Here is a 26,616-nt window from a genome sequence, read left to right as displayed (position 1 = left end):
GGTTATTTAAAGGTGTAGACCAGAGGGTGCACATGGGTGCCCCCATGTGGACCATCTTCTCAGTGAACCACGGATGGAACTGAGAGGCATAATTGGAAAACCGTGATGGAGTGAGGTGAAGGTACTGTAGATGACACGCTACGGTGACTCCATAAAGAACCAGCTGAATGAGCGAGACGTGTGATGTCAGCTGAGGACACATCTCTCACTTGTCCTTTGGCAGAATTGCGGTCACGCATGCACAGGAATCTTCCAATACTGTCCTCAAACCACCTTAAAATGTGTTTTTTTGTACACGGATTTACAAGCAAATTCCAGACTGATTCAGCTTTCCACAGACGTGATATAAATAAATATAAATGTAAATATCTGACAGGCAAGTGAGAAGACACCTGAGGTCGCTCCTGGGCAGAGACGAGTGGTGTCAAGTGCTGCTCCACTTTCTACATGTATGCTAGTAAATGTGGCTGTAATAAGGCCACGACATTTGGATTCTATTAGAGTAGCTGTTGCCTGGTGTAATGACTGCTAATGGTAATCCTCGTAAACCTTGGTTTGCTGGTTTTGATGGTATTGTTGTGAAGCTGCTAGGCAACAAATCCCATCAATGGTACCAATGTGGTGTAGAAACCTGAGAGTGTGGCTGTGGAGAGGTTGACCAGCCAAGTCTTAGGCCAACTGTGGTTTGTGGAGATGGAGAGAGAAGGGGGCGGGGGGGAGACATGCAGAGACATGCCAGTGACCCACGTGTGTGTTTTTAGAAGCGCAAGTCAAAAAGTTTGGATATGGATATGTTATATTTTATTTGATCTATTTTGAAAATCTGAGCTAACAGCAAATTTGGTTTTGCTCTAGGCTTTAAGTTTAAGTGGTAAGAAAAGGCAAAGAAGTGTTTTGTGACACTGTTTGAATGATCCCCCACATAATTCTCCATGAAGGAAACACCGTTGTGGAAGTGTTTGTATTCTAACGAATCATTTTCTGTGCAATGCTGTAAGGTCACAGCCTTAGCCCAAAACTGTGATTCACAAGTTGGGGCCACACAGGGTCACTGCTGTAGATGTTTTCCAGAGAAGATTTCATTTTCTTAGGGAGATTATATTATATTCTACTTCCAGTGACAGTTCAGTTTAGGCCACAGACAGAAAAGACAATCCCACTGACTGGGTTCTTGTTGTTGTCTACACACCAACTCCATTGCTCCCATGTGAAGGTTCACATGAGCCACATATTGTTTTAGTTCACACTCACTGTGTGTGTCTGGGTGTGTTTAATTAATGCACTGTATTCTCCTTGCATTCCCCTTGTTCTACAGGAGGCCGACACCTCCTTTGTGTTTTCCTCCAGCAGGAAATTAATGCAAAATGCATAAACAACATTCCAGGATTAGGGGCCCATATGGATCTCCGATCTGTACAATGGTTTTGTTTTTCGCCTACACTTCACTCACTAACAGTATAATTTATATGTTAGCTGTTTGCAATATTTCTGTTTCTTTATTATCTATTTGATTCTTTGAATTAACCGGTGTAAATAAAGAAAAACAGTTTTCTGCACACTCTAATATCTTTACGTGTTTGGATTTTGTGTGTGGGTGCAGTCCTACATGTTGACATGTTTTTCATGTGTCACTTCACCTTACACCCCAGTACATGACGCACAGATTTGTTTGTCTGGTAGTGATATGTGTGATATGCACACAGTAGGTGACTGCGATCCAGTGACCGATAGTGACGCACAAATACTGCATCCATGTGTGGAGAGCACAGCTCCAGTGTCCTTGTTTGCAAACATCTCTTTGTGTTTCCTCCCCACCAGAGGCTAATATAGGTCAGACTGCAGACTGAACATGTCTCCTTAGGCTGGAGGACACATGTCTCACCTAGTCAGGATGTTGAACACATGTGGGAACTGTGCCAAGTTGAAGGTTTCTGAAACGGTCTCCTCAGACCTGACACTGCCCTCAGTCTTATTTATGGCCTGGTCTGCACCCTGTGTCCTGTGTAATGTAGCCCTTTAACTCAGTCTGTAAGTCGCTGCTGGAGCTTACCTGTCACTATTAATAGTTCCAGATTAACCACCTGTAGCGCACAGGCACCTGTGACACAGCTACCTGACACGTTTTCAGCAAAAGCTCCTAGAAGGACTCACTTTAGTGTGATGGTGTAGCTGTGGTGGAAACAGGACCCACTGTGCTGCTGCAGGTAGCTCCTGTTGTTGACCTAAAGCAAACTTGGATGAACCTTGATCTAAAACAAAGTTAAATGAGTCATACAACTCAATATTGCCTTCTGATGAAATGTGTGTGTTTTACTAGAGACACGACACACTGAAAGATCAGAGGTCAATAAAAACTCCAAATTAAAACTCATCCCCTTTCTTGAGAGGAAATAGAAGAAGCTGAAGAAAACCTACACACACAGTGAAACATTTAAACTCCATTCAGATCTAAATACCAGGGACCAGGAGTTTTATTGGTGTAGCGCCAACGTGCTAACTACCGTGCTGCATTTTAGCCCCAAGTATAACTGCTGTTTGTTTAAATTGCTCTTTCTTTTTCTGCCGTCTTTATCTGATTTGACTTAGTCACACTGCTTAAAAGCATTACTTTCAACAACTTAGTGTTGAGACAATTCAAACTCATAGCAAATTCCTAAATGTTCCAATAGTTTGGACTACTTTCTTAACATTGTACACTATTTATCCAAACTTTTGGCTTTAATTACAAGCCAGGATTTAAATAAAAATTAAATTATACCTTTTTTCCACTTAACCAATGCATCATCATGAAATCATTAACACACCCCAAGCCAGCCTCTGAGCTCCCTCCTGTACAATTTAGACTTGTCTCCCTCTAGTGGTCAACTTCTGCCGAACACATTTATGTGATTGGAACCAAACGATTTGATTAATAACACATCATAAATAGCTTTTTCATTAAAAAGAATTATAAATCAAAATCGCTGCAGAATCTGGTTATTTAGGAAGAATGGAGTCAGGAGGTCGGCGCATGAATAAAAACTTGATGGCAGCATGAAGCAATTACAGTAGGCTTGAACATCCCTTCAGATGAGCTTTCTTCAAAACTGTGATGTTTTCAACACGCTCCTGGAGTCTGTTAAAAAAATTCACTTCATGAATTTCAATGTGCTTTGAGGTTGTCAAAAGGGCAGCGAGATGACTTCTCTCACTGCAGAAGAAAATCTCCTTGCCCCCCCCCTTTTTTTTTCTTTCAAAAACCCCCAGATTTTTTGATACATGCACTTAATTTAGAGCAGAAGGTTCTGCTACCAGGCAGTTTCTGTGAACTCCCATCTGGTAAGAGTTAAAAAAGTGTTACGGGCAGGTTTGCTCTTGTACCTGTTATCCCTGGAGATTAGGCACAGAGGGGAGCACAATATGTTTAGTCAAGATAGTAATGCTGATTAAACCCTGGAAGAACAGGATATGTGCAGTGAGTGTGTGTGCTTGTGTCTGTGTCTGTGTGTGTAATTGTTGCCCTTTGTTTTTAGTGTCGAAATGTAGGTGGTTCAAAGTAAAGGTCAAGGGTTCAAATCCTGGCCACAGTGAAATGATAGAGAAACAGAAATAGAACAGGGAAAGTCCCGGCAAGATCCATGTAGAGACCTCACTTCTTTTTTGTGTGACCCAACGTTTGCGGTTTGAAACAATGGCTGAAGATTTTTTTTAAGGGGTTGATGGGTAATCTGTAACATGTTTCATGTTCTGTCCTGGTTCTAGCAGAAGATGATGTTGATCTTGAAGCCTTGGTGAATGACATGAACTCCTCCTTGGAGAGTCTCTACTCCACCTGCAGTGGTCAGCAGACAGAGTCCACACCACTGCTGCACAATGGACAGACCACTTCCTCCAACCATCACCATCATCATCAACTTCATCACACACAGCTGAGCCATCCAAGGTCTGGTCAGCACTCACAAGGACCGAGCCACATCTCTCCAGAACTACTGCCATCTTCCTCCTCATCATTTGGAGACTCACCCCAGACCTCCCTCCGGAGGTCACAGCCTATGCACATTCTTGCTGTCAGGTGAGATGTTCTCATTATGTATTTTTTCTTCCCTATTGCATTGGTGTTGAAGTGAAGAAACTTCCATTTTTTTATTTATCACATGGGGGCAGTTATTGGCCCTGGTGGTTACAGCACTGGACTTTTAACGGGAGGATTGCCAGTTTAAATCCCAACTCTGGCAGAGCTGTGGTTTGTTGAGAAAAGACCAAAAAAAATGTCACTACATCCAACGGTCAAAGCTGCAGCCCAGTGCTAGTGCTGGTCAGGTGTTAATCACAGAGATGTTTCACAGGTGGTTTGAATGTGGAAAAATATTTCACTTACAGGGTTAATATGGTAATAAAAGTAAAATAAATAATGTAGTATATCATTGCTACTGAAGGTTTTCTGAAGGCATTGAAAATGAATTCAAATTTTACTATTCTGATAGATAAGGCTGAAATAAAATGCACCCTTTTTTTTAGATATTTAACTACATGGTATTGAAAATTACATCATAAGTCGTATAGGTTGAACGTCCATTTTTCTGGATGCGGAATTACCAAATACACATTCCAGACATAAACTCAGTCCATCTTCATCAATGCACAGCCACACGTGGGGAACTGTTCTTGTTCTTGGCTCAAAAAAAAAAAAAAAAAGAAATCAACCTCTCACAGTTCAAGTTCAGATTTTAAATAATGGCTTCCTCCTCTCTCTGTATTTGTAGCCTTTCATGTATTTAACCACATGCAAATGTTTCTGCCAATTTACAGTGCAGAAACCCATATTCTCCTCCAGGGTGGAGTGGTATGCATTAAAGAGCAGCCATGCACACAGTACACACAAACATGCATTCCCAGTCGAGGTGCTGTCAGCTCTTATTATATGACTTTTTGGCATTTGATAGAACAGAAAGATGGTCAATTAGGTAATGGAGTATTCTGTCTGATAAGCTCTCTCTCTCTCGCTCTCTCTGTATCTCAAACTCTCAAACACAGACACAGGCTCTGAAGTTGTTATTATTCAGTGCTGACCTCTGGATAACCCTGTTCTCCAGCTCTGATGGGATGACATCAAAAGTCAGCTTTTGCCTTTGCTGTTGTTTGAACTCACTGGGTTGTACACTGAGAACGATAGAGAGACAGAGACAGAGAGAGAGAGAGAGAGAGAGAGAGAGAAATGCTCTTCACTTTTGGAATTCTGAAGCGATCCCACCAACAGACCTGCTCTTTCTCTATAAATAATTTACTCCGCAAAAGAGGACATCCAACTGTCAAATTATCATTCCTTCATCTGCCCTCAAACTCTATGTGCCCGATTTGAAAAAGAAAAAAAAAACTTTCTTTTAAGTGATATTGTGATTTAATATTGATGCCTGATAAATATTGCAGAAAAAAATTATCCCACTAGCTGTGAGAATGTGTGATTTCCACTTGGCAGGAGACGGTTCATTACAGGCAGATCAGACAGAAACAGACATGAGCCTGGTTACTGTATGGCCATGCCTTATTAACTCAAGTATTTCACGGGTGTCAGCAGATATCATTTCAAAGTCTTCCCATTTCACTGTGTAAAAGCCTTTTCCAGTCATTGACCCAGAGCTTGTGTTTTTACGAACCGTTTCCAGAAAAGTTCACTCTCACGCAAATGACTTTTCAGGCGTTCACTTCAAAAAGTAATTTTATTTATTAAACACAAAAACATTAAGAAATAAATGCCTGCAACTCACTCCAGCAAACTTTGAAAACTTGAACTGAAAAGCACCTGGTTTACTGGTCAAATGTTTGGATTCTTAAACATCCACAGAGAGACCGCCTTTGGGGCTGGGACCAGGTTTTGGATCATTTTTGTTTTAAGTGTCCATGAAGATGCAAATAATTGTTTTCAGATACAGAAAATAATTTAGGCCTTTCCTTAGTAATGACTTTATATCGATCGTACAAACTGATAAATTGTATAAATATTCTCTGAGCCAGGAAATGTCTTAGTGTCTATAGGCCAGGGGCAAAAACTGTAGGTGAAAAGGTCAAATGGAATGTAACATCAACGCAGCTACACAGAAGATATGCAGTGCAGTAAACTTGTTTTATTCTTTGTTTTATTCATGTGTTGTCTTACATGACAAAAATGTCAGTCTGAAAACTTTTTGGTTAAAAGCAGATGTTTTTCGATCTGTTAAATAAAACTGGCTGTGAGCGTGTTTTTGCCTGGCGTCCTCACTGTGGTTTGGGTTGAGCCCCCCCCCCCACCCCCCCAACACACACACACACAGCACGTCACCCTGCTACCCACAGAGCAGCTGCACCACCTGCATGACCCTGCATTGGAGTTCATTACATATTTATTGAAACCCAACATAAAAAGTATCATTATTGTTACTCAGCATCAGTAAATACTTTTTACTCAAATCCTTGTACGCTTTTCGCTTTAAAAAAAACTGGTATCTGGAGAACCCCAGTCCTTTTCCTTGTTCCCCAAAATTAAAGGATCAGGTTACAGCTTTTGTTCACTACCACTTTTTTTCATGTTTACCCAAGCGTGTTGAAATCAGGACTTGTGTTATACGTGTACATACAACTACTACATATGTATTTAGTACAATCACACTTTCCATAACTGTTGCACCTCTGTTCTTCTGCCCTGTGTCTGTACTACAGGAGGCTGCAGGAGGAAGAGCAGCAGCTGAGGACGTCCTCTCTTCCGGCCATACCAAATCCCTTTCCGGAGCTGTGCAGTCCTGCGAGCTCTCCTGTACTCAGTCCTGGTTCCCTACCTCCTGGAGAGCCCTCCACTGGCAAATATGTGAGTTCCCGCCCCACAAAGATGCTCTCATTGAACCCCATCCTTCTCCAGAATCTCTGGTTTTACAGAAGAAAAAAAACCATTCCTCTTTGATATAATTAAAAAATGTGGTCGCACTGAACACAAAACATCATGAGCGACGATCAGAGGGCTTTTCGGCCTTTGAAAAACAGGATACGAGACATCTGCTGATTTTGATTTACTTTTATGTTATGTCGATGCCTGAGACATGTGTGACTTATCATGGTGACATGTGTCACTTGTTTTGAAGGTTCCAGAAAATTCGAGCATCGTAAATCAGCTGTTGTTCGTGGTCAGCACTATGAAAGACATAATCGTCAAAGAATTCTTTTCCTTGCTCGACATCTGCCCCCATGTTTTGCCCTCCTGAGGCATGTTGATTGCTTACACATGATGGTACTGTGTGTTGTACTGTGCATCTGTGTGTGCTCGACACGCTCTGTGGCATCAGGAGGGGGAGGAGGGGTAGGAGCAGGAGTTTGCGTGTCTGACAACTTATTTTTTTGTGCCTTTATTACTACTGTGTTTTGTGTTGAAAAATGTACAGACGAGTCTGTCTATTCTTGGAAGTCCCTCCATCATCACTGTTAATGATGTACATCTGGGATCAGATTGGTTACAGTAACGTACCAGTTTACAGTAATGGGAGTGAGACCTACTTCTCATAAATGCTTTGCCTGGTTATGATTTGGATCTGTTCTGGTCATGAACCCCTTGATTGCAGTTCCAGTTAAGTTGTTTTTGGATTAAATTAATCTGCTCTCAGTTAAAACAACTCATATATCACTTAGTAAACTTGTGGAGTCCCATAACAGCTCAAAGAGCCGGGGATGTGGTGGTTTTAAATTACCATCTGGACATAAATAAAGCTGTAAATGGTAAATGCTGGACAGAGCCCTGATGGGGTTTTTTCCTCTCCGTAGTTCTCTTGAAGTTCTTTTTTTTTCTTCTGGTTACCTAGAAATTCACACCCTGTGACCAAAAAAGCTGGAAAATTTACATAATATGAATTTAGAATTCAAAAGGAACTACTGCTGAATGTGTATTTTTCCAAGTTTTCAGATGATATTGCAATAGAAGATGCCAAAATACTGCAACTGACTCACTAACGTTGGCTTGGATCTATCCTAAAAAAACATTCTCACTTACTGTAAACTATCTTTGACTAGCCTGCCTGCAGTCCAGATCTTTATCCTATTGTAAATCAGACACAGGAGGAGAATCACACTATGACCAACTGTTGAGCAGTTCTTGTCACAAACACAGCGGGAATGATAAACACACAGTATATTATTTGCAAAAAGAAGAGAGGCTAGAGACTACTGTTACTTTGAATTATATTTCAGAAATGTTAAAATATCACTTTGATTTTGTCTCCTACAGCCTCAGTTATTTGCTTTCAGTGGCCCACACTTTACATGTGTAATTTGCAGGGTCCAAGTTAGATTATGTGCTTCATATTTTTACTCTTTTTCCAAAGCTTTGAATCACACTAAGTGGTTCACCACAGGATGAGACCATATTTCTCCAGCATTTTGGGTAAAACCGCCTTTCTGGTCACACACTGAGTCAGACAATGGTGAAAAAAAAGTTAATTCAGAACTTTTTGTTTTTGATTTAGTTTGTAATATTTCTTTTTTGAGCCAAGGTAAGTCATTGTGTGTGTTCAACACAGCATGGTAAATCCCAGGTCATACTGTAGGTGGAGCAAAGATTAGTCCGCTGCTAAGTTATTAAGAGCTTGGCAACAGTTGGTTGCTGCCATGACAGAACATTGGCTCAGTACAAGTCCAGTCATTGTGTCTGCTGAATATTCATGAAGTATTTTAATAATCGGTGCGTGCAGTGCATCCATCCAGCCATATTGGTGCATTTAACTTTTAGACCCATGGGTGCTTGTGCTTACATCTGCTTGTTTGTCTTGGTGAGGACTCCTGTAAACAGCATACAGCATTGACTGTGTGCATTCAATGTTTATTTCAATGGAAAAATCTGCCTCAATTAGTTTGTTCTTCTGTGGAAATTCAAACTGGCGTGGTGACAAATGTCCATCCTCCAGTTTCCAGACTCTGGAAACAGTCCAGTGTCACTCAGTGACAGACTCTCTTATTCCTCTCGCTCTTTTCCTCTTTACCTCAGTCATGGCCTGCCTCTGCAGGAGGCATGAGGACAAAGTGAAGGCCTGTCAGAATGAACTTGACAAGCCGTTTGGCATGGCCACATGGTTAGGCATAATTTCACTTTTCTCCACGTCAATCCGTCCTTTCAGTTTTGCACTCAGCCTAGCAATTGCCAATATCTAGAAAGAAATGTTAAAATATAGCCAAATAGTGGCTTAGCAATGGTTATCATTTGTATAAAAAAGGGCATTTGGTCAGGAGAAACTGTTTGAGAAAGTGTAGGATTACAGCATAAAATGCTGTTTTTTAAAAGTTGTACATATATCATGAAACTCCGGTGAGGAAAACAGTGTAACATTTGATGGACTGTGGCTGAGTTTGGGCCACTCACACAAAACAAAAACTTGTATTGTGTATTGTATAACAAACTTAATGTTGACTTCATGTTATTTCAAACATACATGTAACTTTCCATACACAGCCAAAGTGCATATTCAGACCACAGTAGATTAAACATGTTTCAAACGTGGCCCATTTAATCAATGTCATGTGGTGGAAACATAAAGTAGTCCCAAATGCAAAGCAGTTAGTGAGAATATGCATTCATTTTCCCAGTCTAGGTTTTTGACAGTCTGTCCTCAGTCATGCTGTAGAGAGTGCGCTTTTATGCACTTACTTGGACACTGTTCCCTCAACTGCCCGGCTCGTCTTAGTGTGGAAACAGCGATTCGATCACTGGTTTGCATGATTTTGTTGGATTTACTGTACTTGGACTGGGTGCCCTGCAGCTCACGTGGCTCTATGGTATGGCAGGATCCCATGTCCCGTCTCCTCCTTCCAGTCTGTGTTTTATTATCTACCTATTAGTGCGTATTTTTGGGGGGACTTTGTGTCAGTCTTGTGTTACATGTGTTCCTCTGTCATCTCTTTGCTCTTTTGTGGTTTTGAGTTTCAAGTGAACTTCTTGGTGATTTTTAAGCCACAGGCTGAAATACAGTACAGTGTGTCCTGTGACAATTTGGCTTCACTTGATGAATACTGATTCACACATGATGAAGTCACAGGACTAAAATAGAGCCCGGTGCCAGACAAGCAGTGGAGGATGGCTTGGCACTGATACTGTTAGCAAATGAGCTGTTGGTGCTCGGGGGCCAGCATCACTGTCCAGCTGTACAAGGCGCACAAATAGTAATTTGTTACAAAGGGCAACAGGTAGGAAGTGTTGAAAGGCCTGTACAGACATTTCTGTTTGTGTCTGTGATGCACACTACAGGCTTTATTTCAGTGTTAGGCATCCATCTGTCAAATACAGTCAAAGCGTTAATCATCTGTTGCATATACCGACCGCATCTATATTTGCTACTACCACAGAACAACAGAACAACCAGCTCTTATTTCATTACCATGACATTGTGAAAAAAATGTGATTTGTAAAAATTAAAAACCCTTAACCTTTACAGAGACTTCCCTTTGCATTACTGAAGGTTCCAAAGATTCATGAATATATTTTTATCGATATATTGACCTAGATCAAACACAACATCAGTATTTATTCAAGTATTTATATTTTCTTTATTTTAACATCATATCGTACTATTTTTACATTTTTTGAGTCATACAGATTACTTTTTATCTATGACTTTTTAACTGTAACACACACATTTAGGTGTAGAAATCTAGAAATGCAATGTTTTTACCTTCTGGCCTGATATTTTTTAAGTTCTTCTTTTACTACTATTTAATCTAGCCGCGTCCTTTCAACACATTTAGCTGCTGCTGTGCTTATTGTCATTAACATTTACACTAATGATGATGGCGCTGATCACCTCTCCACCTCTTCCCACGTTTCCTAACGACCCCCGTCTCTCCGTCCTTGCATGACTTTGCCTGTAGTTGAGTGAGTCATGCTTCAAGCTGTGACAACCTCTGATCAAAAAGGACTTCTTTTGAATGCTGTCAGTATCAGGTGTTCTCTCTAGGGGTATAATTTTAATGATGAGATCATGGTGTCAGCAATGTCACCTAAAGCCTGAAAAAAAATCCTTCAAAATTTACCTAAATTTAAAGTGATTTCTCAAGCAGGAGTGAGTAAAATGTGAAACATAAGGTTAAATGTAGACGGGAGCTGTGCTTCCTTTTTCTTCCCGACATTCCAAGAAGCTAAAATGACTCATGGCTTTGAGGAGTTTCTACAGAATCTTAATTTTAGAAGCAATATCCCATAATTCATATCACCACTGTAGCTGACAGAAGATGGCTGAGGATAATTTGGTCGCATTAAATGTCACATGATTTCTGTACGGGTAGAATACACATAGTTGTGTAAAATGCATTAGTAGCTTTTACTGCTACGAGGTAAGGTAACAGTAGACAAACCAAAGCAGAGGAATCAAACCAGGAACACCCTGTCCGTACACGATAGGCATCGATACACCCCTCCTTCCTCTGTCTTAGCACTGAAGCATGGCATTCCCTGGCTGCCTCCTTCCTGAATGTTGAAAATGGTCTGGGTCAGAGGGCAGTTTTTTCCACTGTAAATGGAAAAGCAGAATGGAATGCTGTCGGCGTTCAAACCATTGGCCTCAAAATGTGGGAATGTCTGTGGGTCTGTGCACATTTGTGAGTGAGGTTTTAGTGAGTGTTGGGGAGGAAGAACAGGGTTGTGACTTGCATGCGTGTGTCTAATGTATGTGTGTTTGTATATGCAGCAGTCAGCGCTGGGTGTCTGCGTGTTCTGCTTCTCATTGTAGTGCTGATGTGTTCTGCAGGCTGCACTGTGGGCAGATCCAAGGTGACACAGCGCCAACAATCTGCTGGCTCACTCCTCCAGCAGCCAGCCTGTGTTGAAGTCATTCTTTAACTGGAACTAGGAACACAAATATATACTGATGCATTAGTTGTTTCGTGTGCAGCCTTTTCAGTGTGATGAGGTCCTTTGATACTGATTTAATGTCCCTGTGATTAGGACATGTCTGAGATTGCAACGTGACATCCTGGATGATGTTTCAGAGATCATTGAGTGTTTGGGATTTTTTTTCCAACACCAGACACTTTCACTCAGGTGACAGAGTCGATGAGACTCTGGAGTTGGTCCCAGCAGCATTTGGCAATGAGCTGGATCTCTTGAACCAAACCATCTGGAGTCTTTTGGCAGCTTCCATTGGGAACTCGATGCATTTCTTTCAGACAATCTGGTGATGGCAAGCAGGCTGTAGAGTTAGCTCAGTGGGCAGCAAAAACTGCCAATCTGTACTAATTTGTAATAGTTTGTGAAAATAAATTATATGATTAAATGTATTATTGAGGTCATCTGTGTGTGTGCGTTTGTGTGTAAATGATGCAGCCTGGCAACAGAAACTAATTTTCCAGGTTTTTATTTAATAGACAAAAGGGACAAAGAACACATTTCTGTTGTTGTTGTTTTTTGACTGCCGAAACGTATTATTTATATGTTGAACATAGATCGTTTGATTTGCTCTATGTACTCAGAATAATTTGAAAACAAAAAACATACAAAAACATACAGGTTGCTGTGTGGAAGGGTTTTTCCGTTTCCAGGTACTGACTGGAGTTTTGTCAGTTCAAATATATGTCTCTGTTTAAATGGCCCAGAATTTTAATTGATTTTTGGTTATTCTGTGAAAAGATTCCCAGAGTCAGGAATGATGCCTGTGCATCTGCCAAAACCCAAGGTCAAGAACTGCTGCCTGCTGTGCTTGTAATTGGAACCCCAGGGCTGTGCTGCAGTACAAAGCACAATATTATTATAGTGGACAGTTAGACTGCAGGACATTATATTATCAGATGTGTCTGCAAATGTCTGCACTAATAGATGAAGAGGGGACGAGACACTGGTGACAGTAGTATTACACAGTTACGGCCTTTTACACAGTGAGGAGGTGGATAGTTATCTATCTGTTAATCCACAACACTACTTTGTCCTGCTACCACACTAATAAAAAGTTTAGTGTTGTGTTAATGCAACAGTTTTTAGTTTTTTATTAATTATTATTATTATTATTATTATTTCAAGTGTTGAAAGGTCTCCTTTTGAGACCATTAAACACACATACACATATGTAATCTGCTTAATGCACAGACATTCTCAAACACACACACACACACACACATACATCTTTTTCAGGCCTTGACAGACATTAATTTGGTAATGCTTTGTCAGATTACTTGTCTCGTTCTCAGCCGTGCACACTCGTCGGTGCCGAGATAAGATTTGCAGGATACATCGCAGCGTTGCTGTCAAATACAAATTGTTCAGTTGTGGTTGAACAACTGCAACCTGGAGGAGAGCCAGGCAGGTTGTGGTTGACTCTGGAACATCTCATGTGTCAGGGCCGTATTTATCCCTCACAGCTAAATGAAAACATGCCTGGACCTGCTGCTGTCACACTGAGACACACATGCACAATGGGACTCACTGATACGCATGACCAGTTTCTAAATAACAAGGCAGGTAAGGCAGATTTATCTAACACTGAAGGTACAACTTGGGGTTAACTGTTCTGCCCAGGGGCACAACGGCATTGCAGACCACCAGAGATGAGGATTAAATCTCTGAAATATATCACCAACCACTGGAAGGCTGGGGTTTGTTATAAAATGTATGGAGGCATCTTATTGGTCACGTTTTACCGTTTTTATTGAGGTGAAGGTTGGAAACCACAGGTTATAAATATTAGCAGGTGGTTAATAATTTACACGGTGCCTAAATTAGATCTCAAATGAAATAAATGTGTTTTCATCGGGAGCACGACTGGACCACCCAGGCACCTTTAAGCGATCCATCTTTCACTTCTCGTCCCAGGGGGTTAGAGAGCGTAAGATTAGAAGCCACAACTTTTACCCAGCTAATGGGGCAAGATCCCATTACTCCTGCAAATAATGCTCAGTCCTGATAGCGTTGCTCCATCAGTCTCTTTAGTTTAGACCGTCGGAGTATCCAGTGCATGTCTGTCTGTAGTGTTCCTATTCTACAAATGAACATTTCTTTGTAAAACTTTCACTGTCACTGTCGATAGAACCCTTTAAATTCAATCTTTCCCTGGTAGAGAACGTCCCCTATTAAAATTAACGTATTTTTATTTGATACTAAGTTTCAGGTTACTCATAATTGCGTGAACACAGGTGCACATATCTGTGTCCTCTCTGCAAAAAGAGCAAAGTCTTGCTGCCTGTAGGCATTTCATCTGGTCAAAGCTGAAGAGGATTGAATTCATGTAGGTCATAGAGACTGCATCTCTCTCTTTCTCTCTGCGCCTCCCCCTCTCTCTAAGGAAAAGTAGGACAGCTCAGATTTCTGAATCTGCTGCTGCTGCTGCTGTAACAGGCAATGGAGAAGCGAGGTAAGAAAGAAAGCAAAGGGATGAGGAAAAGACAATGATTAAAGCTGCCACGTGCAAATTGAAAGTTTTTAACCACTTATTACTCAGCACCCCGTTATTTTCCCGTTGTGTTGCCCATCTGCCACTTATCACAGAAACATTTTATTATTTGCTTAGATAGCTGCACAGGTGATGCAAACACGTAATGCCTTGCAGATGTAGTGCAGTGTATCAGAGAGATTTTAGAGAAACAGTTTGATATTTTCTTTAGCTTAGTCTTTACCTTAGAGGCTGTGTGAAGCAGCAGACACTGATATCTGCATATTCTGGATTAGATGGAATATTTAGTACACAACTGTGGCACAGTGTGAGTGTTGCCTGTAATGATTCAGTCCTCATCCTCATTAATTTTTAGTAAAAATAGAATGAAATACTCATCTGAAATGGTACATCTCTGCATTCAGCCTTACGCAGAGTTCCTGAAGTGTTGGCTGTTTCTCCTTTGGTAATGTTTAGTTGCCAGATTGTCTCAGTGTGACTCTGTTTGTCGCAGATGTGAACTAAAGATCCCTCTCTTTTCTATGTTATTGACAGTGAGGCCATTGACATAAATATGTCAGACAAACAGCTAAGGTGAAGTGGATAATGTTAGAGAGCCATGATGGAGATGGTCTGGACATGTGCTGAGGAGAGATAATGGATAAATTAGACAAAGAATGTTGGAGATGCATCAGTCAGGTATTAGTAGTAGGTTTACAGGGTGGACTGGAGTGCAGCAGTTATATTCTATTGTAAGTCTGGTCATTTTAATACTGGCCCCTCCCCCCTTTAAAGAACATTTAATCAATACATTTAAATGGATTCCAAACCATCAATAAACTCTAAAATTGTAATGTTAACCAGTTCTCAATGGTAACATGGGGGATGCATTCATTTAATGTTATTTATGACTTGACCTAAATCTGTGTTACGTACTATGCTAATCAAATTTGTCCAATCTTGGATCCAGAACCTTCTAGCCTTTTAGTCTCTGAGTAATAAACCTTCTGTGGTTTCACAGAGAACAAACCTACATACAGTGTATGTTATAATGGGTGACTAGGGGCAGTGACTACATCCCACCTTTAAGGAAAGGATGGTGAACTACATCACACAGTGTCAGTGGTAACTTGGCAGATGGTGGATTCAAACCTGCAACCTTCAGGACCCACTTCTAACGCTCCGGTCACTGTTTCCACTAAGTCCATGTCTGTGTTGTCCTGGGTCCTAAATTGACACTGTAATTGGACAGCAGGGGGACAGGTCAGAGTCCCTTCCTCATGAGTCAGCAGAGTTTTGCTGTCCATTGAAACCAGCTCTTGTGATTACAGGGGCTGAGCGAGTGACGTCCAAGTGTCTGAAACTCATTCAGTTTTTATTGTCTCCAACTCATCATTCCACTGTCATATTCCAGGGGTGGGCCGGGCCACACACAGTCAGAGGGGCTCCACTGAGGGTACTCGCTAATGAGGCTATGACGTTTGGATGAGTCATGTTGTTGGAAGCAGCTGAGTTCTTCAAGTTCTTTGTTCGTGTATCATGTGAAACAGAATGGAGAGATAATGGTTTATGCCAAGACAATTGAGAAGACTTTGTGTCATGCAGAACTAAAAACTCAGAAGCTTTTTTTTATTTTGAGCAAACGTCTGTGCACTGATGTCTACACTTGATTTATGGTTTTTCCATTTGGCTTCTATATCAAGTATTTATTTGGACGATCCTTTCATTTCTGAAATGAAAGGATCTGTTTTTTAATGTTGACCCTTTGCTGTGAATAGATTCATAACAACAGATATTGCATTTTGTGTCATAGTCTACAGCTGCCAGCAGGTTTTTAAAATCACTAGGCACAAACCCAGTCATTAAATGCAGTCATGTAAACCTGTTACTATTTATGGAGTCTTGCCTGTCGTGTGCAAAGTCATGCACCTTGTGTGCGGATAAAAAGGCATCATTAGCCTGTGAGCAAAAATTCTCTAGCCTAAAAATGCTCAGATGTTTTCAGAAGCTTTGATATTGTATTTGGACACTGATGTTTAGCTAAGAGCAAAATCACAGCATTTCACCCTTGTCTTTAATTCATTAGCTTGAATAGATCTATTTTTTAAAAGTGAACCTAGATCACTGGATCGAGCTGAATCCACCATTACTTTCACCAATGTTGAGATATGTACTAGAATGGGGTTTGAAACCCTGGATTTTCAACATTGTATTTTAAGTTTGAATGAATGAATTTCAGGTGAGTCCCTGTTTTCGTAAGGCCAAGTGTTCCAGGAAAAGTCCAGCTTGAAGTAATATTTAAGTGTCATATTCTTAGGGGAAATGACTGTGATGAACAAGTAATCCAGTCTCATAAACCAACCAGCCTAAATACATGTCATTTTATGGAAAGATAAATACTGGTCAGACTCAACTGGTTTGCTGACGATGACAGCCTTTAAGTTGGCAAAGACCATTTATAAAAATAATGTTTCTTGGTAAAGGAGAGTACACTGATGTTGAAGAAGGAGAAACACTTTTGCCTTATTTATTAATTGTGGTTTGCTCTTTATGATGCAGCAGTGGTTGGCTACTGGGCAGAACTGAATCTGGAACTGTTTGGCACATGGCATGTGGGAATTTTCCCTCTGTGACACCCTTGCCCAGGAGCTCCCAGAATGGGGTATGGGAACCTCTAAGGGGGTGCTATGCTATGGAGGGCAGCAACAAGAATTTGAATTTCATTTTTTTATTTTTTTGTGTTGTCCCACTAAAGGGAAAATGCATTTGATTTTTTACTGCCTTGTTCAACAAGAAGAGCAGTTTTACAGGAGTTGCAGTGTTTTAAATAAAGTGTCGTCTCTTTGCACTCTTCACCTAACCCCCCTCCTCCCACCCACCCCCCAGGTTCTTTCTGTCAATATTCTACTCAGACATACAGTAGAAGCTGTCGCAAAGGAATGAAGGTTGAAGCTAAATTTGACAGAATGTCAAATAGAAATTGAGTGCAGGATTTGAAACACGAGCAACAAATTGTTCACCTGTTCAACATGTACAGCACACATTACAGGTGTAATATCGTAATCTCTGTCACACTGCTCTACACCCTCAATCATTCGAAACCATTTGGTGACATTGTTTTGAAAAAAAAAACACTAAGCTGCCTGAAGCTCTTCAATTACCTCGTCACATCACTGACAAGTCAAGGACGGTAATGTTTATGTGCAGGCAGGAGCCTCATGACTAACAGTCTCTCAGAAATGTAATCTGCCACGGTAACTCCTATCTGATGTAATCGCTTGTAATTAGTACGTAACACCAGTGGAACTATTTATAAACCGGCCGCCAAATCTAAAGGAGATGGATGTGTGGATGCATGTGAACCACTGAACGTGCACTCACACGCGAGCACACATACCTCAGTTAGCGCAGGGCACGTCCTGACGCAGTGCAGTCGACGTTCTGTTTGTCTTTTCATGCGTGTCTTTTAGTGCTGGTCTTTATGTGTCTTTTTTAAGGCTGTGGAAGGATTGATTGATATTTTCTTAACGTGTGCAGAAACCATTATATGCACAAAAATGTTAAATATGCAGTATGTGCTGCAAAGCGTGTCAGAGTGTCTAAGGAAGTGCTCGCATGACTAAGCACATCTGGAGGCCTCGGTGTCTGATGGTGTGTTTTGGGGGAAAAAAAGTTTCCCCAGTGTGAATTATATAAATGTTAAAGTGAGGACATATTACATGTGAAGACGGGGTTAGTTAAGGTTTGGGTTCAGTTTACATAATGTTAGGTTAAAGTTAGGGTAAGATTAAGGCAAGTTGTTCTTTCTTCATGTTCTTTTTTCTTTCTTTCTCTTTTTTCAATGGCTCATTTTAAAAAAAAATATTTTTCTTATTTTTTGTCTATTGTATCACTCTTCATTTTTCGTTTTCTTTTCGCTTTTTTCTTTCTCTTTTCTTAATTTTCTTTCCTTTTTTTCTTTCTTGCTTCTCTTTCTTTCTTGCTTGCTTCTCCTCTTTAGTGCTGTTTTAATAGGATTACTAAGAAGTGGAGCAGGAAATGTGTCACTCCACTGTCACCTCCGTCAGCTCCTCATTCCTTCCCTTCCTCAGGATGTGTAATGGTTCCGCCCAAGTTCATGATAAAATGTCCACCTTGTCTACAGGACCGGCTCATGTTTGACTAGTTATGTTCAGACGGCACAAGTGAAATATTGCATCAGAGCGGAGCTCACAGCTAATGCACAGCCAATCAGCTGATCTGTATCAGGTGACTGTTGAAATCACCAGACACATGACTGTGACTAAGATGTCAAGAATATAGCCTTGCTCTGATGTCTATTGATTTATGATGTCTAATAAAAAGCCTCTGTGCCAATATTTAACAATTTACCAGATATTGTTAGTCACTCCATGGACAAATACAATTAATACCCATTACAGGGACATTTAAGTTGAACAACCTTTACAGCTCAACTGTTGGTTGGATTGGACTGCTATCCAGGTCCTTTTTTTACAGGCAAATTAGTAATAACGATTCATAATATTAACTGTTTTAACCATATAATAACAAAAATGTTCAGTAAATGTGCTTCCTATTGTATTTTTGAATCCTGTTTTTTTCTGTTTATTTGCCGTAAACAGCAAATCCTGCCTCAACTTTTATGGGTTAAAGAATGAGGCAGTGAGTTGTGCCTATGCGGTGTACAGAAGAACCAGTACCTGCAGCTGTGAGGTTGCCTTTACCCATATCATCAGGGTGTGTTATTCTGATTATAATATGTGCTATTTTAATCAGCCTTACGTGTTTGCATGCACTTAAAAATCCAATTTCAGTCAAATTAACACGATAATCCTGTTTTCTCCGATGTCACTTGAACAAACAGAGTGTTGTGCTGGATTGACAACCATGACATCAGATTAATGTTCCTGTCAACTACATTTTCACACTATGGAGAAGATGAAAGATAATTCTTAAATTCAAACATTTTAGAATAATAAAATGTGACTACTCCTGAAACTTTAGGTTTGACCTCGTCCATTACAGAGTTGGAAACACAGGCATAATTGTCAGAGTCCTACTTTGAATCTACATTATATGACCTAATTATTTTGAGAATTGATCAAACCTTAACCTATGGGAACAATACTGAGCTATTTTTGTTTAGTAGTCTTAGACATTAGACTCATAAATAAAAAGCAGTGTCTTCCAGTAGAGACAAAATTCTTCCAATAAATGTTGGAAATTATTTTGAAAACATTTTCTGTGTTATTTAGAGAGATTAATGTGTTATGATTTGTTAAAATAGCAACCTTTGGCTGACTCCAATTTCCAAAGACTGGCATTGGTGACAAGAAAAACCATGTTGGTCATTGTCCAGTCCTGAGCTTCGTCCAGTCCTGAGCTTCGACCGTTTGAAAAACCACTGCCCTGGAATTTCCAAACAGACTTAAACACTTTCTGCAGTAGAAGAGTCAACGTTGGCTGGCTGATTAATCACCTCTCATAATTGTGGCACTTAAACCTGGGTTGAGGCACGTATGATTGGTGCAGCCATTCAGGGGCTTTCCCCCTCAGGGCAACTGTGACGTATTGACGAAGAGGGTGTGAGTCTCACTGTGTGCTCAGACTGTGTGTGTAGTTAGAGAGAAGGGGGGAGGGCAGTGAGACAGCTGTACCGGCTAGATATGTAGTTAACAGTAGAAAGCATTCATACTATACATTCTGCTGCACTGTGTCACCAGAAAGTCTCTCTCTCCCCCTCTCTCTCTCTTTCCTGCTCTCCCCCTTCTCTCGTTCTCTCTCTTCCCACTCTTGCCCTTCACTTCACATGTCCATCTATCTCCTGTTTCGCTATTTCCCACACACACACCCACGTATGTGCATGTCTCTATGTGCAGTCATACACGCACGCACTCTCTCCCTCCCCTCCCCCAGCCCACAAACTCCCCTCTCCTTCCCTCTCCTCATCCTCAAAGTTTGCCAATGTAGTAAAAAAGTGGTGGGCCCATACCTTTTTGCCTGCAATGACTTTTTACCACAATTTCCTTCTTCCTTCTGTGGAACCTATTCCTGGATTACATACTGGAGTCATCCAAACACACACACATTCCCTTCCCCTCCTAAAAGAAAAAACCCAAAGTAGCTGCTCGACCAACATAAAACTGTTCTCACCTCTCCCAGACGGGGTGTGTCAAGGCTTTTGTGCGTGCAATGCTATATTAAATATCTGGGGTTAAAAGGTGTGCATGTGTGTGTGAGAGTGCGTGTGTGTGTCTGTGTGAGTGTGTGAGGGTGAGAGAGAAAGACTGACTCCAAAAAAAGAAAGTTGGCAAAAGCTGTTGGTGCTTGGGAAGTCGAAGGCTGCATGGTTCACAGATCTTTAGGTTTTATTTTATATCTTTGGTTGTTGAATTGTGTGGATACTGATATAAAGCAAGTCAACTCACAACTCCAGTACTTCAATAAAAGATGAATAAAGATTTGTTTTTTAGGAATTCAAATGGCCTTTCTTTGGATTCGTTTAGCTTACATTAAATTGGATTTAATTGACAGTGAATTTTAAAAAGATTAAAAAGATTAATGATTAATGATCACCATGTTTTAAAAGTTGATCTCCTTATGTTCTAAATGATAAGCAGAAAATGGATGTCAAAGTTAAGAAAATAAATACTTCCCCACAGCAATTTCTTTCAACACAGATGTTGAGAGTGGAGCATGTTGTACAACATTAGCATTTATATACATATATATTCTATCAGTTAAATGTTAATACTTGTGGTAAATCAACAATATAGTCTAAATGTAGCGTAGAGGACACTGTTCTGTTGCACTGTACACCTCCACATTTAAAACCCAACACCTGCAATCTGGCTTCACATGATGTCATACTGGTCTATTTTTATTTTAATGATTAACTCTTGTCATTTCACTCTGAAAATTAAAGCTTTATACTCGTTATTTTCTGCGCATTGTTTTCTTATAGTCATACTGCATCCCGTGAGTTGCAATACTGCCACCTACTACGTTTGCTGTTCCATGTGGTACTATTTCTACTTAAAGGATTCTGTTCCCTTGCAGAAACAAAGAAAAAATAAGAAACAAAACTGACCAAGGACCAAGTTGGGGACATCAGAGAAGAGAGAATGCATTTCATAAGATTTAATCATTTATTTTGGGGGAAGTTTCTGCGTCCTACAGCCTGAACCCACAGGGATGAAGGGGGTGAAGAAATGAGAAGTAAAAAACCAAAGGAAAAACCCTGAACATTTTTCAAGCGATAAAAGCGTCAAACTTTTCTTCTCCTTCCTTTATGGGTTTTTCTACCTATTCCTGCACCTCCTCCTTCTCCTCCCCGCTCCTCCTCCCCCCTTGTCTTCATTGCCCCACACCCTTCTCAAATGAACACTCTCGTTTTGAGCCTGGGGAAGAAACTAAAGCAGGGAGCTGAAAAAGTTGGCTGTGTCAGTCCATGACTATGCGTCTGTGTGTCTACTGCGTGTGTGTGTGTGTGTGTGTGTGTGTGTGTGTGTGTGCGTGCTTCTTAGGGAGTGTATGTGCCTCTGTGTGAGTGTGCACGCACCCTGGTCTGTGTGGGAATGATTACATCAGCCTGCTGCAGCGTTATGATTGGTCGGTGAGCGTGTGGTTTGATTCAGTGTGCCTTGGAGCCTGTGGCTGTGGCTGTAACCCTTTGTGAAGAAGAGAGAGGGGGAGAGAGAGAGAGAGAAATAGAAAGAGAGAGAGAGGGAGGGAGGGAGAAAAAGGAGGAAAAGATAGTTGTCAGACTGAACTGGCGTGAAGCGCTGTACTGTACCTGCTGCCATCTGATCGCTGACTGTCTCTGTGTCTCTGTCCTGTGGGCTACAAAGACACTGGCTTTGGGTCACACTCATAGATGTGTCTTTATTAGACACCCAGCAGCTCAGACAGACTGAAGGACTTTGGGCTGTGTGACTGTCAACACCAGTGGGACTGTCATCTGATGTGGAACTGAAATTTGTATTTCTTTTTTTTTCTGGAGGAGACAAGGCAACAGAAGCAAGAAGGTTTTCTGTCTTAGTGCCTGGGAGTGTGTGTGTGTGTATGTGTGTGCGTGTGTGTATGTGAGACCGGCTTAGTCCAAAAATGCCTTCATATTCCCCGGACTGCTGTCTGTTACGGGCCATAGAGGTAAGACTGCTCTCTTTTCTGTGCCTCTAATGTCTCCTTCTCATCTGTCCTTGCTTCCTTCACTCGTATTTTACCTTTTCAAACCCATTTGTTTTTCCTTAACTACTGCTCTGTTAAACCATATTTTAGTGTATGTAAAGACCTCTAAGACAAATTGACTTTTCCGAGGTGTAATTTCAAAGAAAGAGTCCAGTCTGTCAGTGACTACGAATGTTGCAGTTTCTTCTGGTTTTTCCCTAAAGCGTTTGGATGTAGAGAATGAACTGAAATGCTACGAGCTGCATTTGTTTGCATTTTAAGGAATATTATGTGGGAAGCTTGCATATATTATATTGTAAGCTATCTGACTGGATTTATGTGAAGGCTAAGAAGGCTGGATTCCTCTGCAGGTTAAGTAGGCTGCTCCACTTTCCTCTGTGGGCCATGTAATGGGTTTGAATATGAACATGACTGCTTGGTTCCTCTGAATAGACACTAAGTAAAAGTAAATTTAGCACCGTGTATTTTAATTGTAGTGGCATCTATTTTGATGGCAGACTTTTTTAGGGTAAATCTTGCACTCTAGGAACCTGGTGTTTTATGTAACCTCGTACAGATGTAACAGCATCTTCAACACATTAGTCACACTGTACACCAGAGATGAATTCAACGTGAGGTTTGCAATATGACCTTTTAAAGTCAGGGTTTTGTTTGGCGTTTAATGTGCAACAGAATAAAAATAATGAATCAGAATTTTTTTTTTTTACAAAGTGCTCTTTTTGATTGGGATGGAACTGTTTCTGTCATTTATATTTTTTCATGTATAATACACTTTTGCTGCCATTTTTGTTACAGAAAACATGAGCCATTCTTTACACTGTTACTGCTGCTATTGGATTTTTTAAGTCAAATGCAAATTTAATTGCTAACAAATACATTTTCAGTCTTTGACAAACACTATTTTAAGGCACAGTAGAAGAATCTCCTTCAGCTGTAGATTTCTTATCACTAACTGTTGTAGGTACATAACATTTGGACAATTGTCATGAGGAACTCATTACTGTCATAGCAGAAGAATAAAAATTATTATTATTAAAAATATTCATCATTCGTTTATCATCATTTTAACAGGAGCCTATGGGTTTTTAATATATTCATATATATATATATATATATATATATATATATACAGTACAGTATATATATATACAGTATATATACAGTACATGCAGTATAGATATTCTCTGATGTTTGTCATTGTCTGCAGGTTGTGTCATTGTCATTAAGTTTTTTTTATCTTCTGTTCTCTGTGCTCAGAAATAGACTACATGAATTGTAGCCTTTGTTTTCGACCGTGCTATTGTTGCAGAAGTATACGTTAGATTTGGTTTGTGTTTTTGCATCAAAAAAACGTGGTTCAACTTTGCCATACAAGTTGGCTGTCTATTACAGATACTGTCATCCATCTTCCTGCTTATTTGCTCTAAACTACAAACTACAGTGTATATCCAATTGCTGCCTTATGTTCTCAAGACCAGATGCTTGTCAAACACTACAGTATATTTGCTACTTCATTACACCAAGTTGGTCTAAGTAATGCCTGTCTGGGATTTGTAACGCCACAATTGAACGTCTATGCTTTCCTATTGTGTACCATAATCACAGGGCTGCATGTGCTTTAGTGTATGGAGAGCTATACGCTAACTACTGTTCTAGTTTGAAGAAAATCGCTGGCTTCACCAGACTGTTAGACATGAGGTTTTCAAGAATGTCTGATTTGAACTCTACTGTAGTTTTGTTGAATTTGTCCTTGTGCAAAAGTATCTAACTGATGTAAAATTAGTTTTATCATTTTTTTCTCATCTTAACAAAGATGTTTTGTTCTTGCAGATTGTGAAGGTCTTCAACGAAGATGGTATGGGTAAAGTTGTGGAGATCCCTGCCGACATGACAGCCAAGGATCTGTGCCAGCTCCTGGTTTATAAAAGCCATTGTGTGGACGACAACAGTTGGGTACTTGTTGAACACCACCCGCTGCTAGGACTAGGTAAGAGGGTAGGAACACTCTGCCTCACAACAGCCCACATGAACAAATGCACACAGACACACTCGTGGGCTTCCTGGGGGGTTCCGACATGCAGCACGGTCACTGACACACACACAGGTGTATTGACATGTATGTATGCACATATTCAGGCCCGCATACTGGCACATACTGTACTGCTGCATGCTCTCACGCAGGCATTTATGCAAGTATTAGCGCATGCACCAAGTCATTATGTTCAGTGACATAATAAAGATTGTCACAGCGGCTGTGTAAAAAAAAAAAGAGGGGGAGGCAGGGCTGCAGGTGCAGCAGAGCAGGGTTGTACAGCAAAAGCAGGGCAGTGCTGCATGACAATCCCAGTGCAGTCATGGAGCTCACACATTGAGCTGTTTGTCCCTGAAAAAATAATGTCGGTTAAAGCTATCGATCAGCATGTGTGCGAAGGGAAAGTGATGGAAATAAATAATGCATTGCATGTAACTGACAGGCCGGTGATTTGTCTGATTCAGCAGTTGAAAGTGGAGTGGTATGTCTGCACGATGTCTGATCTGACCGTATAGGAGCTGCTCGAAGATGTTGTCTTTATGATTAAAAGGTGACAAGTTATTCCACAGGAAGTAACTGCAGGAGTGGATGAGAGGTGGTGTGTCTTTCCCTGACTGTGATTAATTCGTCAAGTATGGGGTGAAAACAGCAGTTTTCCCTGTGCAGTTATTGGTGAACTATCAGACAATGTAATTGGCTTGTTTTTTTCTTTTTAGAAAATAATTATTTTGATTGATATTTTCTCATTTTATTAATAGCGTTGGACATTTAATGACTTTATATTTCCCTTGATAAAATCCAGTGCTCAATGGACTCCAGAATCCCATTGTGGAAAAGTCTAGACTTTCCTTATTTCTTGGCAATTTAATTGAAGAATATGGAATTCCTGATTGACACTAAAACATAGCCTTTCTCCACTTGCACTCTTCTCAGTATCAGAGACATGAGTAATGCTATTGATCCATGAATATAAATGACATGGCCGAGAGGTGGTGGAGATCAGTGATGAAGAGTTTCAAAGGTCATCCTTCTTGTTAGAGCTTCAGTGCTTCACTCTTGCAGTTCACTTTCCTGAAAATAGACTGGAGGCTCTTACTGAACCAGACACGACCTCTGAACTAATGTAGCATAAAAAGGTCTGATTGATGATAATAGACAGAAATGGATGCACCACAGCCATCAGGTTGAAAACAGACCAGGCTCACACTGCCAGTTTGGAAAGGAGTTCAGTTTCCAATAATAAAGAACAAAATAGTTCTTTGGTCATGTCAGAAACTACATAGTAACTACAAGTAGTAATTTAGACAACTGACTCTCTGGAAAGAAGCTCAATGATCTTTTTGATTGTCTGATAAGAACCTTTTTAGAAACTTCACATTTTAAAGTGCTTCTTTAAAATGATTTTTGATTGATGATTTTTTCATTCCTGGCAACTTTTACGAGTTAAAGTGAAACCAGTTCTGCAGTCCCCATTTTAATGCTAAAGCTTATACAGTAGCTATGGCTCTTCTGAATCAAAGACAGTGATTCCTTGTTTGTCCTAAGAAACATTGCTTTGCAGATAGTGTTATTATAAAAAGAGAGACTTCACAGTGTTGTTGTTCCTTTGAGTGCTGAGAGCCTACTCACAGGTTTGTGAGCTGTTGTTAAACAGTGATATCACTCTGATGTGTAGACGTTGCCTGCCAAATAGAAGGTAACCACTAACACCTTTTGATGAAAAGTCTGACTTTTCTTGTTTCTGGTCCTCCCATCAGAGTAAAAGCTGTTTCTTATGATATGTCGCTGCCATCCTGCATGAAACCCAACTAAAAATACAACTCAAGTTCAAGCCTCCCGTTCTTAGATTATGACAGCTTTGTCTCCTTTCAATAACTCCAAAAGTCATTTGTTTTCTTTATTATTGCTACATGTCACATCAAAATGACACATAAATTAGCAGAGCCTGACATGGAAAACTGGTTCCTTCACCAGGCGACTTTGATTTGTTGTTGTTGCATCAGGCAGGGAGAAAAGGAGCTTTACATTTCTGTCAGGGTGATGCTGTGTTAGACTTGG

The 26,616-nt window shown here is 40.4% G+C and overlaps 1 protein-coding gene and 1 long non-coding RNA gene across 11 annotated transcripts in view; one reads left to right on the top strand and one right to left on the bottom strand.

Annotated features, from left to right (window-relative positions):
- Positions 1-26,616, top strand: part of grb10b (growth factor receptor-bound protein 10b) — a 58,681-nt gene that overhangs the window by 18,618 nt on the left and 13,447 nt on the right. For 5 of the 10 annotated variants that reach the window (XM_025061859.1, XM_008323904.3, XM_017038194.2 and 2 more), the window contains 3 exons: positions 3,742-4,051; positions 6,673-6,817; positions 24,357-24,513. In XM_025061859.1, the coding sequence (XP_024917627.1) occupies positions 3,742-4,051; positions 6,673-6,817; positions 24,357-24,513 (612 nt within the window). Of the gene's footprint in view, positions 1-3,741; positions 4,052-6,672; positions 6,818-20,012; positions 22,488-24,356; positions 24,514-26,616 lie in introns of those variants that run through there. The other 5 variants (XM_008323905.3, XM_025061860.1, XM_017038195.2 and 2 more) reach the window with 2 other exon arrangements.
- On the bottom strand, positions 12,963-19,762 carry LOC112487976 (uncharacterized). Its single transcript, XR_003051611.1, has 2 exons — positions 19,628-19,762; positions 12,963-15,860 (listed from the first exon to the last, which is right to left on the bottom strand). It is a non-coding gene; the product is annotated as an uncharacterized LOC112487976 (long non-coding RNA).

This window comes from Cynoglossus semilaevis, chromosome 13 (assembly GCF_000523025.1).
Source record: "Cynoglossus semilaevis isolate Cse_v1.0 chromosome 13, Cse_v1.0, whole genome shotgun sequence".
NCBI lineage: Eukaryota > Metazoa > Chordata > Actinopteri > Pleuronectiformes > Cynoglossidae > Cynoglossus > Cynoglossus semilaevis.
Note: the sequence above shows the minus strand (reverse complement) of the source record. Positions and strands in the feature narration are given on the sequence as shown.